The sequence below is a fragment of the Coregonus lavaretus genome (assembly GCF_964263955.1).
Source record: "Coregonus lavaretus genome assembly, contig: HAP1_SCAFFOLD_345, whole genome shotgun sequence".
NCBI lineage: Eukaryota > Metazoa > Chordata > Actinopteri > Salmoniformes > Salmonidae > Coregonus > Coregonus lavaretus.
In genome coordinates this window covers 211,508-227,018 of record NW_028164097.1, presented here as the reverse complement: position 1 = coordinate 227,018, position 15,511 = coordinate 211,508, and the positions used below count along the sequence as shown (strand labels likewise).

The following is a 15,511-nucleotide window of genomic DNA, read 5'->3' as shown; positions in this document are numbered from 1 at the left end:
AGGTGTACACACCTGCGTCTGTAAGTTTAATGTCTTGGATGGTTAGTAGGATTTCATCACCTTTACATGCACCCCCTTTTGACCCCTGCACACCCCTTATCATTGAAAACCTAGCTGCTTTAGAAGCATCTCCTATTACATATGGATAGCCTCTACGCCATTCCCAGAAGGTGCCAACATTTGTAATCATAAAATCCCAATATGGACACCACTTTCCCCCACACAGATAAGTACTTCTCTTTAACACATGGGGATACATTTTGTTACAGTTTTCCTTCTGGTTCCAATTGCAACCAGTGTCCCCAATTCCACTAGCCCTATTCCTCCATGACCAGATCTTACATGGTTCTAGGGACATCACTTGAGATTCCCCTTCCTGTAAGGTAATGACTATATTATGATACTGACTGGATGTCACTGTTCCCCATAGGGCCAGCCCCGCTAGTAACCATACCATCCTCCCCGTCTGCAGCCAAGTCCTGTTGTACTTGATCTAGAGTTCTTCCTGGAACTATATCTTTGGCACAATGTGGTCTGTGGTACCACACGTCCTTCTTACTCGTGTTTACCCTCAGCGAGTGACTTGATACCTCTTTCACCTGAAAAGGCCCTTCCCACCTTGGCTCCGTCCACTTCCTGGAATGCACCTTCACTCTCACCCAATCTCCCACCAGGATGTCTCTGTTCTCGTCCGTGGTTTCAACAGCAGGAGTGCGCACTTCCACCACCTGTTTAGACAATCTTTCAACAAGAGAAATTAGTGCCTGCATGTAGTCTGTATATCTGATTTTTGCAATATCTAGCCTAGCCTCTTCTCATCCATTGTGGTCCATCAATGTGTGCAATCCCATGTGCATGGGCAGAGTCTGTGTAGATGTCCACATTCTTTCCTTCACTTAGTTGTAGAGCTCTCCTCAACGGCCTAAGTTCAGCTAACTGTGCTGAAGCTTCATTGGGACCAAGTTTCTCTGCTTCCATTACTTAATGTCCTCCTTCTGTGTCTTGTTTCACCACTGCATAGGCAGCAGTGTTTCCTTCCTTTGGGTCCTTTGACCTGTAGCAGCATCCATCAGTGAACAGGGTGATTTTGTTCCCCTCCAAGGGTGAGTTTTGCAGGTCCATTCGGACTTTAATCTGTTTGGCTGCTCTATCCTCACAGACATGTGGTTCTCCAAAACCCATACCATCGGTCATATTGGTTGCTGTTGTCACATATGTAATGTGCTTTGCAGTGATGGCCTTTGTTATGCTGGATTTTCTTTTACTGGACATTGTGAAAAGTTTGGAGCCTATAAAAGCGGTCACCCCATGATCTGTATTGATTTCAAGTGGATGTCTCATCACAATGTGGGCTGTTTTACCTATAGCTTTTGCAATGGCAGCCATGTGTCTGGCACAGTCAGTCTGTCCTGTTTCAATGTTGTCCAGTTTCGCGCTATAGTAGTGTAACACTCTTCTTTCCCCCTTTTGTTTCTGATACAGGATGGAATGTACATAACCATCCTGCTCCGAAACATCCAAACAGAATGGCGTGGTGTAATCGGGTAAGGACAGTGCTTCAGCCTGTGCCAGCATCTGTTTGAGTTGGATTAAAGCTGCCTCTGCTTCCGGAGTCCACTTAAGGACTGCTGTGAGGTTTCTGTTTCCTGCTTCTCTCAAGATTGCCCGCAGTGGTTCCACTTTAAGACAGTATTCTGGCACATGCGTTCTGCTATATCCAGTAAGGCCAAGAAATGACAAAAGGTGTTGTACAGTAGTAGGTTTGGGATGTTCCAAGATGGAGGTCCTCTGAGCCACAGACACAGCTTGTCCCTTCCCTGACAGCACTCTTCCCAGGAACTGGACACTTCTCCGACAGCACTGCACTTTCTCTTTCTTTACCTTGTATCCCTTTTTGGCCACCAACAGGAGAAGGGACTTGGTGGCCTGCAAACAAGACTCAGCAGTGGGTGCTGCCAACAGAAGATCATCAACGTATTGGAGTAGTGTCACCCCCTCAGGTAATGTTAGTTCTTCCAAGTGGCTCTTCAGGATAGCGTTGAAGATTCCCGGGGAATCACGGTAGCCTTGTGGAAGTCGGGAATACGTAAATTGCTGCCCTCTATAGGTAAATGCAAAAAGTGGTTGGGACTCTGGATGTAATGGGATGCAGAAAAATGCATTGGCGAGATCCACTACTGTAAACCAATCTTGGGTGGGTGAAATGTTCTGTAAGGCCAGATATGGGTCTGGTACAGGTCGAACATCTGGTACAGTTACTTCGTTGATTGGTCTGAAGTCCTGCACCATCCTCCATTTCCCAGTGTCACCTTTCTTTACTGGAAGGATGGGTGTATTCCACACAGAACAGGTTGGATATATAACCTGTCCTTTTTGGAGTCCTGATATCGTAGGCTCAATACCCCTCGTCTTCTCTTCACTGAGAGGGTATTGAGATTTGTGAACTGGGATAGTGAGTTCACTTCCTTCTCGAATGGAGACAACCACTGGTTCTACATCAACCAGCCCCACATCTTCAGCACTTGTTGTCCACAGTTCCTCTGGTAGTTGATTGAAAATGTTAGGAGTATCCGGATGATCAGTCATCTCCCTGCCATGGTAACGTGATCTCCTCACAACCTCTGGTTTTGACACATCATCCACATTGAGTTTAATTCTCCATACTTGATTTCCCTCAAGGAATGCGCTTTCCACTTTGTAACAAGAGGTTTTGTTCCACCGTAGGCAACTTGCTGCCTTTACCGCTGGTCCCAGAGATCTTGCCTCATATCCAAATCCCACGAGAAGGGTAACATGCGGCATAGAATCATTAGGAAGAGCAAACCATTTGTCTGTGAGTACCACGTCTCCATCCATGACCATGCAGCTGGTAGCCACTCCTTCTTTGAGTATGTACATATAATTGCTGGTCACAATCGGGCGCCTATCGTCCATTTCCTCCTCCCAGGCTTCATCCAAGTCCCTGGTATAGTTCATTGTCATGTGCGGAGGGTCCTCAGGTGGATAGTATGCATTTAAGGTCTGTATCCAGGCCTTCCATAGTTGGAACTCTCTGCATACTCGGGGAGCATCAGGGTCAGTATCCATGAGCTTCAGCCAGTAAACATATGCTTCCTCCTCATCTTCCTCGTTTAGGTGTGTTCCCACATATAGCATGTGAGGGGGGTCGGAGAGTTTTTTCATGATTACTGGCATGAGATCATCTATGGGCGTGATGGATGCATGTAAACCCTCCTGGTTACAATAGATACTACATCCCAGTTTGGAAAGCTGGTCCCTCCCCATGAGCCCCATTGAGCATTCCGGGTTGTATAGAAACTGATGGGTAACCTGTTGGTCATCCCATACAACCTCCAATGGAACTGTGTATGGCTTTCTCATTATAGCCCCAGAAACCCCAGAGAAAGCTTGTGTTTTGGTAGTGAGTTGATATGTTGCTTGTACAGAAGACCATGTACATCCTGTATCAATCAGCATATTATGTTGTCTTCCTCCAATCGAACATGTCACTATCGGCTCTGAACCTGGTGGGAAAGTGTAAATGTTGGTGGTGGGATCCTTATGGGTTTCTGGGCAGCTTCATTGGTAATTGTGTTCATCACCCAGCCATGACATGCTGGGCAGGAAGGCAGCGTTAGGCACTGCTGGGTCTTGTTTTCGGTTCTGCTGTTGTGGTGGTTGGTGCTGCTGGACTGGCATTCCTCCTCCTTGCCAGTTTCCCCATCCTTGTTGGTATCTCGGTGCTTGTCTTCTGGACTGTCCCATGTAACCCCTCCCTCTTTGTTGTCCCTGTCTTGGGAGATAACAGTGTCTTGCCAGGTGGCCATGCATCCCACAGTTAAAACACCCTTGGTCAGCGTATCTAGGGGTGTATCCCTGTTGTCGTGGTGGTATATAGGATTGCTGGTATGCGGGTGCACCATATCCAGGAGGACCAGAAGGTGCCATCATTTCCGTCATTGCCTGTATTACAGCAGTAACTGCAGCAGTAGTATCATTTCCGGGTGCAGGAGTGGTAGGATTAGATGTTGGGGTACTGGTTACCACCATTTGTTTTCCCGGCTTGTCCTCTGTCAGTTGCTTCTTCAGAACCTTTTTCTGAAGTTGTTTGAGTTCATCCTCTTCCTTTCGCTTACCCTCTCTCCATCGTTCCACATGGTGTTGTGCTATCTCGGTAAATTCCGGAATTGATTTTGCGGTGATTGCCACAACTTTTTCACATTCAGCTCGAGCCTGATCCGGGAGTCCCCCCAAGCAGTTTGTCAGGAAGAGGTGCTTCATGGTGTCTTTTCCTGGTTCTTCATTCCATGCTTGCCTCCAGAGGCACTTAGCCCTCTTCATGTATGCTGGTATGGTTTCATCGTCATTCAATATCAGAGTTCTCATCAGTTCGGGTCTGGCCTGGGTAGGATACTTCCTCCTTATGACATTCCATACGTCACTGCGGTGGGGGTCAAATCTTGTAGCCGACCACACTTGCCCTCTCAGTCCCCCAGAGGTCATTATCTCTCTGCATTCCTGGTCTCCCATACACCTGTTCATTACAGTAACCATATCACCTATGGTGAGTTCATCCGCTGCTGTGAGACTCTCAAAAGACTTCACCCATCTGTGTCCAGATTCATCAGGTTGGGGGAGACTGTCCACCAGTGTCTGTATGTCTCTGTGAGACCATGGCTTGTAAACTGAGACCCCCCCTGGGGTCTCCCTCAACGGGTACTGCCCCCCTTTGTGTCCTTCTCTGGACTGGGCCCTGGCTCGGGTATGGTATGCAGGTCCATCATTGTTGTCCCATATGTCTCCATCAAAAGCTCCACATATTAGTTTTTGTTGTTTCCCTCTTTCCTCCTCATCTCTGAGGTCAATACAGTGTCCCCTTACTGGTGAGCGTTCACTTTCACTTCCGTTCTTGTTCGCTTTGAGCTCCATTTTTTACTTTTGCAATTGTGCTTCCTGGTGTCGTACTTCCTCTTTTATCATCTTCAACTCTTCCAGTCGTTCTTCATCTCTCTGTCTCTCAAGTCTCTCCCTCCTTTCCCCTTCTTCAGCATCCTTGTTTCGTTGCCACTCCCCCTGGGCTAGACCACCTCTTACGTTTCCTCCAGTTAGGCTCATTCTCTCTTCCTTCTCACTCTCACCGTCACCGTAAATACTCCCTCCTCCTTCTGTTCCGCATCTGTTCCCCGTCTCTCCCTCAATTCTACTCAGTTCAAACACTCCTTTTTCTAGCGCTCTTGCAGCTTTTAGAAGTACATTTACATTTTTTTTACATTTTTAGTCATTTAGCAGACGCTCTTATCCAGAGCGACTTACAGGAGCAATTAGGGTTAAGTGCCTTGCTCAAGGGCACATCGACAGATTTTTCACCTAGTCGGCTCTGGGATTAGAACCAGCGACCTTTCGGTTACTGGCACAACGCTCTTACCCACTAAGCTACCTGCCGCCCGCCATCCACTTCTCCCCTTCTGTCAGTCATATCGCTCTTTCTGACCCACACTCCTTCTTCCCCCTCATCTGTCCTTTGTTGATAGTGGACTTTTCCCGCTATATCCAGAACCGGAGCCATTGTTTTTGGGTGGTCTTCATATGGTGGTGGCGCTGTTGGTAAGGGTGGGTATAAACGGGTCCTTTCCTTTTGTCCTGTTTTCTCCGCACACAGTTTCTTCAATTTTCCAAGCATTGCTAGGCCAATCCTCTCCTTTAGCTTTGCTTTCTCCATTGCGTCTTTAATTTTGCCACTGCGGGGCTCTCCTTCACTTTTCCATTCGCCTTCTGCTTTCTGGGTTTTCCGTTTCAACGTCTCCAGTATTCTCCCTGGTTCGCCTTCTACAGGCACTCCATCGGGGGACAGTATACAACCATCGTCTATCCATTCTCTATAAAGTTTTTCTCCTCGCCTGCTCCATTCTTTTCCATCTTTTCCTCCGTTTGTTTCAAGTGTGGATTTTAGAGCCTTCAATATTCTTTCCGCTTCTCCGCTGGTAGTCATGTTTTTTTCGTTTTAATTTGTAATATTCGTCCGCTATTTAGTTATTTAAAGTACATCTATCTATTATTCCCACCTAATTAGTTAAACTCGGCGCCAGGTTATTTCAACCTTAATTGTTTGAAAGCAGTATTCTTACAGTGCCACACATCAAATGGTAAATTGAAGGAATAAACCCAATTGTTTCAATTATTTAACCAATGTGGCGATACATCAAATTAAACGCCACACATCAATTGGTAAATTGAACGAATAAACCCAAGTTTTTCAATAATTTAACCAATGTGGTGATACATCAAATTAAACGCCACACATCAATTGGTAAATTGAACGAATAAACCCAAGTTTTTCAATTATTTAACCAATGGTTGATACATCAAATTAAACGCCACACCAAATCACTTCAATTTACTTATTTAAAAGCAGTATTACGCTATGTCAAACATCAAATGTTATATTTCAAATATATCAGTTCAAACGTTTTAGTTCAGTCACACTCATTCATCACTTTTCATTTCATGTTTTCGATTGTTACTGACGGGTTATATGATTTGAGTAAACACAAATCCAACATTTATTCCCAAATTATACCGTTTGGACAGCCACAAACGTCTTTTGATTCCCAATTTGTTTTCTATCAAGGTATACAGGTTTATCATTCACACTTTCATGCATACGACAACACTCGCACTGTCTAACTTTTATAGTACCTCCTATGGGTGTCTTTTGTTAACGTTTGCACACTTTAAACTTTATTTCCTAATTGTAATTCTCATCATTTACTGTTTTAAAATATTCTTTGTATTCACAGTCAAAAATGGTACACAGTTAAACGTAGTATACAGTTATCACACAGCAAAAATAGTACACAGTTATCGCACTCACTCACAATACACAGTCATAATCCTATCATACAGTCAAATATGTCACACAGTCATAAATGACACACTTATATTCCACACACAATCTATTTGGGCACACAGCCGCGTCTATTTTATTCAAAACACTGTGCTGAACCTAGCCGCAACCCTTAGTTACGGACCTTGCCAGTCACCAGTATTATCAAAAATTTCCCGAACCTAGCCGTATCTCAGTTACGGACCTTGCCGGTATAATTCTTCGAACCTTAGTCGTACTGTCGTAGTTACGAACCTTGCCGATAGCAATTATTTAAACCAATTATTCCCTATATCTTCCGAACCTTAGCCGTATTGTCGCAATTACGGACCTTGCCGGTAGATGTCAGTATTGTCTCCTGAACCTAGCCGTATCTCACGGACCTTGCCGGTAGAACCAATACTCTCTGGTACCATGGTTTAAACATCACATTTACTAAAGGCTTGCATGTCACAATATTGTGCTTATCTACTCATAATAGTTTCATAATTGAGTTCACTTACATCAGACAGGTGTTTCACAAAATTAATTTGGATAAAGCCAATGTGCAGATCTTTAGTTATTTAACAATAGGTATCTGCTTACCTTTTTAGAAGCCCGGGCAGTTTGTGAAACACACGGTTCGATGAAAGAGGTGACCAAATGGGCCGGACAGTATCCAGCGAAGTCCCTTCTACCAGATCACGTCGGGGTCACCAATTGTCAAAGTCGCGTCAATTCAAATCTGGTATTAGGAACAAAAGAGGTCAACACGACTTCTAAGATATACTAGTTATTTTAATTAATGCAAAAAACTTCAATGGTAAATATGATGTTTCGTATATACGGACTCTTTGAAATACCTCGCAGGGCACTTCAGAGAACTAAAACATTGTTTCAGATCCAATACTCAAATACTCTGACAGAGAAAGTTTCCCACTTCTCTGCTGGCCAATTAGAGTAAAGGAATGAGTGTGGTTTTAACTTTACTCAGCCAATCCGTTGGTTCAGGTGTTGGTCCCATCTCCTCGGCGCCATTTGTTGCACACTTCAGCCAGGCACAAGTTTATCATAACAACCTGTCATAGTGAGAAGAGCCAGCTCCCTTAGACCTCATTCCTACGTCCAAGGAAGGTTCACAGATCACAAAGAACCAGCATAGTCTAGCATTTGGAGAAACAATCCTTATCTCATTTTACCCCCTAAAACAGCTCTTCACATCAATCACAGCCTGCCAGGTGTCACAACCTACATTAGCCCAGTCAAGAATGCATTCTTTCTAAGTTAGTCATCCCATCAATTTAGGAGAATAATAAATCCCCAATAAACGCCAGGGTTGTAGGTTCGATTCCCACGGGGGGTATGAAAAAAAAAAAAGTAACGTATGCACTAACTGTAAGTCGCTCTGGATAAGAGCGTCTGCTAAATGACTTAAACATGTTAAATGTAGAGGGCCCCGTAAACAGTTCCACAAACGTCAGCATGAGTGCTCTGACTGTGGAAGCACTAATCACTGGACCAAAGCTCACTGTCAGATGCACCAGCTGTGCGTCAAGTGCTTTTCTCCGGGCCACATGAGCTTTGACTGTAGTGAGGCTGGGCAGCGACAGAACCCTGGATGTGGACAGACTGGCAGGTCTCAGGAAAACTAGAAAGCCTCCGTTCTGAGGAGGGCAATGTGGGGCATTCTTATTTTTCCTCCACTGATGATGATATCCAATCTGTTTATTCTTACTTTTGTGAGTCAGTACCCAAGAACAACACAGTCATTTTTCAGAACACAATGAGAATTACTCAGAATGACAGTTTGTTTTACACCACTGTGCTAGTACAGGATAAAGTTGAGCTGAAGGGGATGTTAGATAGTGGGTCCATGGCTACTACTCTGCGCGCAGATATTGTACCTCGGTTGAGGGAGGCAGGAGTGGTAGAGGGGAACTTTCTAGCTCCTTCAGACATCATCCTGGTGGGTTGTGGTGGGAACAAACTAGCCCAGTGGGCATGTGACTTAAAAATTCAACTTTATGGCTTCTGTTATGTAGTCCCAGTGCTTATTGTTGATGGGCAGGTTGATTAACTCATTGTGGGAACTAATGTGTTGAAGTCTCTGATTAGACAGTGATTTTCTATGTGCTCACGCAGGTGCCCGAGAGCTGTGGCTGCACCAAGGGCTAAGCTATTGTGTGTTGTCTCTTCGTGTACAGGTATGTCATTTATTTTGTCAGAATTATGTTGTATATCATTTTACTTGTATTGTATAGTGTGTTGTTAGGCACTGAATGTGTCCCCTGTCGGTCTGTCCCCCTGTCGGTCTGTCCCCTGTCGGTCTGTCCCCTGTCGGTCTGTCCCCCTGTCAGTCTGTCACCTGTTTTTCTGTCTGTGTCCCAGGAGCCAGAGTAAATGCCAAAGACAACAAGTGGCTCACTCCTCTGCACCGGGCCGTGGCTTCCTGCAGTGAGGTACGTGTACTGATACTGTCAGCCCTCACACACACTCCTGTGCATATGTGTTTGACTGTTAAGTGTGTTGTGATTTTTAAATGCACTTTAAACAAAGTTGAACATGATTTGAACTGTGTTCCTGTAGGAGGCTGTCCAGGTGTTATTGAAACACTCTACTGACGTGAACGCCAGGGACAAGAACTGGCAAACGCCGCTCCACATCGCTGCGGCCAATAAGGCAGTCCGCTGTGCCGAGGCCCTGGTCCCTCTCCTCAGCAACGTGAACGTGTCAGACCGGGCCGGGCGCACGGCGCTGCACCATGCAGCCTTCAGTGGACACCAGGAGGTTAGCAATTAGCATGGACATGATTACACACTGTAGTCTACACTTTATACCTGTCCTATCCCCACGTTGAGCTTACTGTGCATCCGATTACTTATATTGGTTGAATGTAGGGCTGTGACGGTAATTGGATAACCGTGACATTGACGGTTTTGGATGAAGAACGCCATGAAAATAAAATAACCGTCAAAACCAAGTATGATTTTCTCTCCATAAAATGTTTTATCACCTTTTATTTTAATGTAGATATACTTTATCCATAGCGGGAGTGTTAACTCTTGATTATATGGTATTGTTTTGCTGACTTAGTTGGAGGAGATATAGACAGTTTAATAGATGGACTATCTTTTGATGCACCGCAATCACCAAATCTGCTCTATGTGCGAATAGGAGAGAATCTTTGAAGGTCAATTCAGGTTAATTGAAGAGGGGGGGTAAGGTGAAAAGTGGGGACCGGGGGTAACTATAGTACCTCTAGATCTATAGCCTACAGGCTGGGGGTGGGTGGGTAGCCTCTGACCTCTGACCTTCACCTCTGACCTTTTTCATTGTTACAGTAGATCAGAGGAGTGAGGTGAAAAAGATGGCTCTCATTGCAAAAAAAAACCCATAACAACCTGTTTGGGCACATTTCAGTTTCACACCTAATGACGATGGAGAACCAGATGACTTGGCCAGCCTGTTTGCAGAATATGCGCCAAACCCATAGGCTACCTACTAAGAATTCCAGCACCACAAACGGGACACCGATAAGTGGCGAGCACTGCCAGACACTGGAACTCGTTATTTAGTCATAGGAATGGTGCCTTTACGAACGGTGGAGAAACCCGCCTTCAAATAAATGCTCTGGAAATTTGACAGACTATACGAGTTACCGGGGAGAAAGTATTTGTCTCAAACAGCGGTCCCTACCTTGTTCAACAAGGTGAAGGGGGAGGTTCAGACAGAGCTAAAGGACGTAGATTTGTTTATTTTTGCACTGAATACGGACATGTGGTCAAGTGTAAATATGACTCCTTACATGAACCTAACAGTGCACTATCTGACGAAAGACTGGACACTGAAATCCAACTGTTTGGAAACAACCTACATTCCGGAATACCACACAGCCGACAAACTCTCCGAAGCCCTGCGTTCGGAATTCCTTGACTGGGCCCTTGATGAAAATCTAATGTCCTGTATCGCCACAGACAACAGGGCCAACATTGTGGCTGAAGTGAGGCAACTGAACTGGCCTTGGCTAAATTGCTTTGGCCACAATCTCCATCTCGCTGTCACCATCAATGTGAAGCTAGAGCACAGGCCGTGTTCTAGGCCTATGTAGAACTCTGGTGGGCACTTTTTAGCAGAGCTGGCGATTTAACAGGGGGACCTAGTAAGGCCCAGACCGAGCTGAACCTCCCAATTCACAACCTCATTCTTGTGAGAAATTAAGTTTTAATAACTAAGCTGTAATAACCATTTATAGGCTATTCAATATTAAAAGAATAAGCTATGCAAAATGATTGTTCATGAATAATTGTAATTCAGATGCCCGAGCAAATAAACAAACAAAATAGGCTAGTTTCCTTGAATCACTTAATGTTGCATTACCATAGGCCCATTGTTTTATTTAGCCAATCATACTCTAATTAAACCACTGATTATAATGAGTTAATAATGAGAATATAGAACATATTCTGGGAATCCTACATGTTACGTGTGTATACTATACCAGAAAGCATGATCATTAGCTTCTTCTGGATTGTTTTAAATCGCGTAGCCTGTCGGAAGGCAGCGGGTGCGGCGAATAGGCTTCCAAATAGATGACTGTTGAGTTGTGAATGTCAGTGAAAGAGAGGCTCAACCAGGCATATCGCAATTTTTCAAAATACAATGGAGGGAAAACAGTTTGGAAAGCAATTGGCTTATTGCTTCAAAGAGAAGAAGATGAAAATACTAATGTCTTTTTAATGATCAAAATCCTCAACTTAATTGAGGGAACAGTATCATTGGCATCGGCTATATCCCTGGTGAGTGTGCATATTCACTGTCTTTATCACTGGGTCAGTGCCACTTGAAAGTCGTGTTGAAAAATATTCTGCTAATCTCTCTAGTCATATAAAGTGTAGTAGAATTGCGTGATTTTAAAATAATAAAAGGCCACATTTTTCCAGTGAAAAGAAACCTACTCCACCACCCGCTGCATTGAACAGCCTGTGATTGAGTTATATTATTAGCCTAAATTATGACTATCCAATTTACTAATCACATTAGGAATAGTCAGCTATTTTACATAAGTTCCGAGCTGGTCATGGGTGCACTTCAGCCACGCTCAAGGTCCTAAACGATATTATAACCGCGATTGATAATAGACAGTACTGTGCAGCCGTCTTCATCGACCTGGCCAAGGCTTTCGACTCTGTCAACCACCGCATTCTTATTGGCAGACTAAATAGCCTTGGTTTCTCAAATGACTGCCTCGCCTGGTTCACCAACTACTTCTCAGATAGAGTTCAGTGTGTCAAATCGGAGGGCCTGTTGTCTGGACCTATGGCAGTCTCTATGGGGGTGCCACAGGGTTCAATTCTTGGGCCGACACTTTTCTCCTTGTATATCAATGATGTCGCTCTTGCTGCTGGTGACTCTCAGATCCACCTCTACGCAGACGACACCATTTTGTATACATCTGGCCCTTCATTGGACACTGTGTTAACAAACCTCCAAACGAGCTTCAATGCCATACAACACTCCTTCAGTAGCCTCCAACTGCTCTTAAACACTAGTAAAACTAAATGTATGCTTTTCAATCGAACGCTGCTGGCAGCCGCCCACCCGACTAGAATCACCACTCTCGACGGGTCTGACCTAGAGTATGTGGACAACTACAAATACCTAGGTGTCTGGTTAGACTGTAAACTCTCCTTCCAGACTCACATAAAGAATCTCCAATCCAAAGTTAAATCTAGAATCGGCTTCCTATTTCGCAACAAAGCCTCCTTCACTCATGCTGCCAAACATGCCCTCGTAAAACGGACTATCCTACCGATCCTTGACTTCGGCGATGTCATTTACAAAATAGCCTCCAACACTCTACTCAGCAAACTGGATGTAGTCTATCACAGTGCCATCCGTTTTGTCTCCAAAGCCCCATACACTACCCACCACTGTGACCTGTACGCTCTTGTTGGCTGGTCCTCACTACATGTTCGTCGTCAAACCCACTGGCTCCAGGCCATCTATAAATCACTGCTAGGCAAATCCCTGCCTTATCTTAGCTCATTGGTCACCATAGCAGCACCCACCCGTAGTCTGCGCTCCAGCAGGTATATCTCACTGGTCATTCCCAAAGCCAACACCTCCTTTGGCCGCCATTCCTTCCAGTTCTCTGCTGCCAATGACTGGAACGAATTGCAAAAATCTCTGAAGCTGGAGACTCTTATCTCCCTCACTAACTTTAAGCATCAGTTGTCAGAGCACCTTACCGATCACTGCACCTGTACACAGCCCATCTGAAATTAGGCCACCCAACTACCTCATCCCTATATTGTTATTTATTTTGCTCTTTTGCACCCCGGTATCTCTATTTGCACATAATCTCTTGCACATCTAGCATTCCAGTGTTAATACTATTGTAATTATTTTGCACTATAGCCTATTTATTGCCTTACCTCCATAACTTGCTACATTTGCACACACTGTATATATATTTTCTGTTGTATTTTTGACTTTATGTTTTTTTACCCCATATGTAACTCTGTGTTGTTTTTATCGCACTGCTTTGCTTTATCTTGGCCAGGTCGCAGTTGTAAATGAGAACTTGTTCTCAACTGGCTTACCTGGTTAAATAAAGGTGAAAACAAAAAACAAAACAAAAATATGTTTGCAAATGTGATGATGCATGGAATACTTGATATTTTTCATGGAGAAAATTAGCTTCCCCAAAATTGAGAGCAAGACTGGCCTAAACGCGCTAATGTTTTCCTTTGCTAATGTCCGTCCCGCCCCCCTGTCAGCTGTCAGTTTTGTCGATGACCACGTACATAAGACACGCCAATCACCGACACCTGAAGTTCCATGACCATCACAGCCCTAGTTGTATGCTTGAGTTTGTTCAGAGGAGGCTTTGAATAAAATCCGATCTGAGTGTGAAATGCCTTACTGAGGGTAAATGGAAGCTCCTCTTGTGCCCGGCTCAGCCTTATACGGTTTAAGGTACTTTACCGTATCCATTTCAGTAAGGCCAGATTGTCCAAATTCTACCCAAATATTGATGGTACATGTGACAGGTGTAAAAGCTCCTTGGTGGACTTGACCCACATGTTCTGGTCCTGTCCCCGTCTGGCAGATTATTTGTCCACTATTTAAAACCCTTTCTGAAGCATTTGATATAAAGTTGCAGCCTAGTGCAGAAATTGCTATTTTTGGAGTACCAAACAACAATCCTTCTCTGACCAATAGACAGCTAGATGCCATTGCCTTTGCCTCCCTGTTAGCCCGCAGAAGGATTTTATTGGATTGGAAATCTATCAATCCTCCCTTAGCCTCTCTTTGGCTCGAAGATCTGAAGCTGTTCCTAAAATGAGAAAAAATGAAGTTACCATTCGAGGGTCAACCAACTCATTTTATTCCTCCTGGGACCCGATGATATCCTATTTTGAACAGCTCCAAACACTTCCTCCAAATTTGTACTCTTGGCCCCACCTTGAGATTACTGCTATATAGGCCTATAAAATCACTTAATCACCTGAAATTGTTAGGCTATTACATTTTTGCTTGAAGTAACGTTGTTGTATACTTTTGTTTTGTTTTCTGACATGTAAGTCAATTACTTTCCCTTTCTTTTTAAATGTGTTTGGAGGCATTCTGGGGAGAGGGGGAGGTCAAAGGGGGACTAAAAGGGGAGAAATGTACCATGTCTTTACATGTTATCTTTCATTCATTGTGAATACAAAATATATTTTTTAAAGGGGAGGCTTTGAAGCCAGATTTAGCGGATTTTGCTGTTTAGTTTTCCTCAACCTGTGTTTTGTTTCGCTCTCCTCTCCCTGTTAGATGGTGAGGCTGCTTCTCTCCAGAGGAGCCAACATTAATGCCTTTGACAAGAAGGATCGCCGAGCAATCCACTGGGCTGCTTACATGGGTGATGAGTTTACCACATCATTTACATTCTGACTAATGTCCTTTATACCAATGAATGAATGAATGAATGGACTGTGTGTTAGTCTCACAGCTCAGCTGTATGAGCCACGTCTAGTGTGTTATTATGTCAGAATCATGTACTTAGTAGGTTGATTAGATGTTTTCAGTTGTACTAACATGATGTAGGTGTTGCTTATGGTGCTGTGTACCACTGTAAACTAATCTATCTCTCCCTCTCTCTGCCTATCTCTCTGTGTTTGTATCTCTGTTTCTCTCTTAACCCCCTTACTATCTCCCTCCCTCTCTCTCTCTCTCTCTCTCTCTCTCTCTCTCTCTCTCTCTCTCTCTCTCTCTCTCTCTCTCTCTCTCTCTCTCTCTCTCTCTCTCTCTCTCTCTCTCTCTCTCTATTTATCCCTCCCCCTCTCTCTCTACCATAGGGCACATTGAGGTGGTGAAACTTCTGGCCTCTCATGGATCAGAGGTGTCCTGTAAAGACAAGAAGGCCTACACCCCTCTCCACTCTGCAGCCTCCAGTGGAATGATCAGTGTGGTCAAGTACCTCCTGGACCTTGGAGTGGATGTGAGTCAACACGCATTCAAATGTGTAGTCACTGTTCAATTACAACTCAATGAAAATACAGAGCTCTAGTGGGTTGGCGAATGATTTCCTTTCAAGTAATGAAGAGATGGAGGTTGGAGCCAGTGTTTTGGGCCAGGGGGTTTTCAGAACCAAGTGACCTGATC

The 15,511-nt window shown here is 44.3% G+C and overlaps 1 protein-coding gene across 1 annotated transcript in view; it reads left to right on the top strand.

Annotated features, from left to right (window-relative positions):
- Positions 1 to 1,375: 1,375 nt before the first annotated feature.
- Positions 1,376 to 15,511, top strand: part of LOC311117457 (serine/threonine-protein phosphatase 6 regulatory ankyrin repeat subunit A-like) — a gene marked incomplete at its 5' end in the record, with an annotated part of 54,593 nt that continues 40,457 nt past the window's right edge. Inside the window, 6 exons of the mRNA XM_084192381.1 lie at positions 1,376 to 1,398; positions 9,005 to 9,066; positions 9,251 to 9,321; positions 9,449 to 9,649; positions 14,681 to 14,768; positions 15,205 to 15,347. Coding sequence (XP_084048507.1) covers positions 1,376 to 1,398; positions 9,005 to 9,066; positions 9,251 to 9,321; positions 9,449 to 9,649; positions 14,681 to 14,768; positions 15,205 to 15,347 — 588 coding nt within the window. The remainder of the gene's footprint in view (positions 1,399 to 9,004; positions 9,067 to 9,250; positions 9,322 to 9,448; positions 9,650 to 14,680; positions 14,769 to 15,204; positions 15,348 to 15,511) is intronic.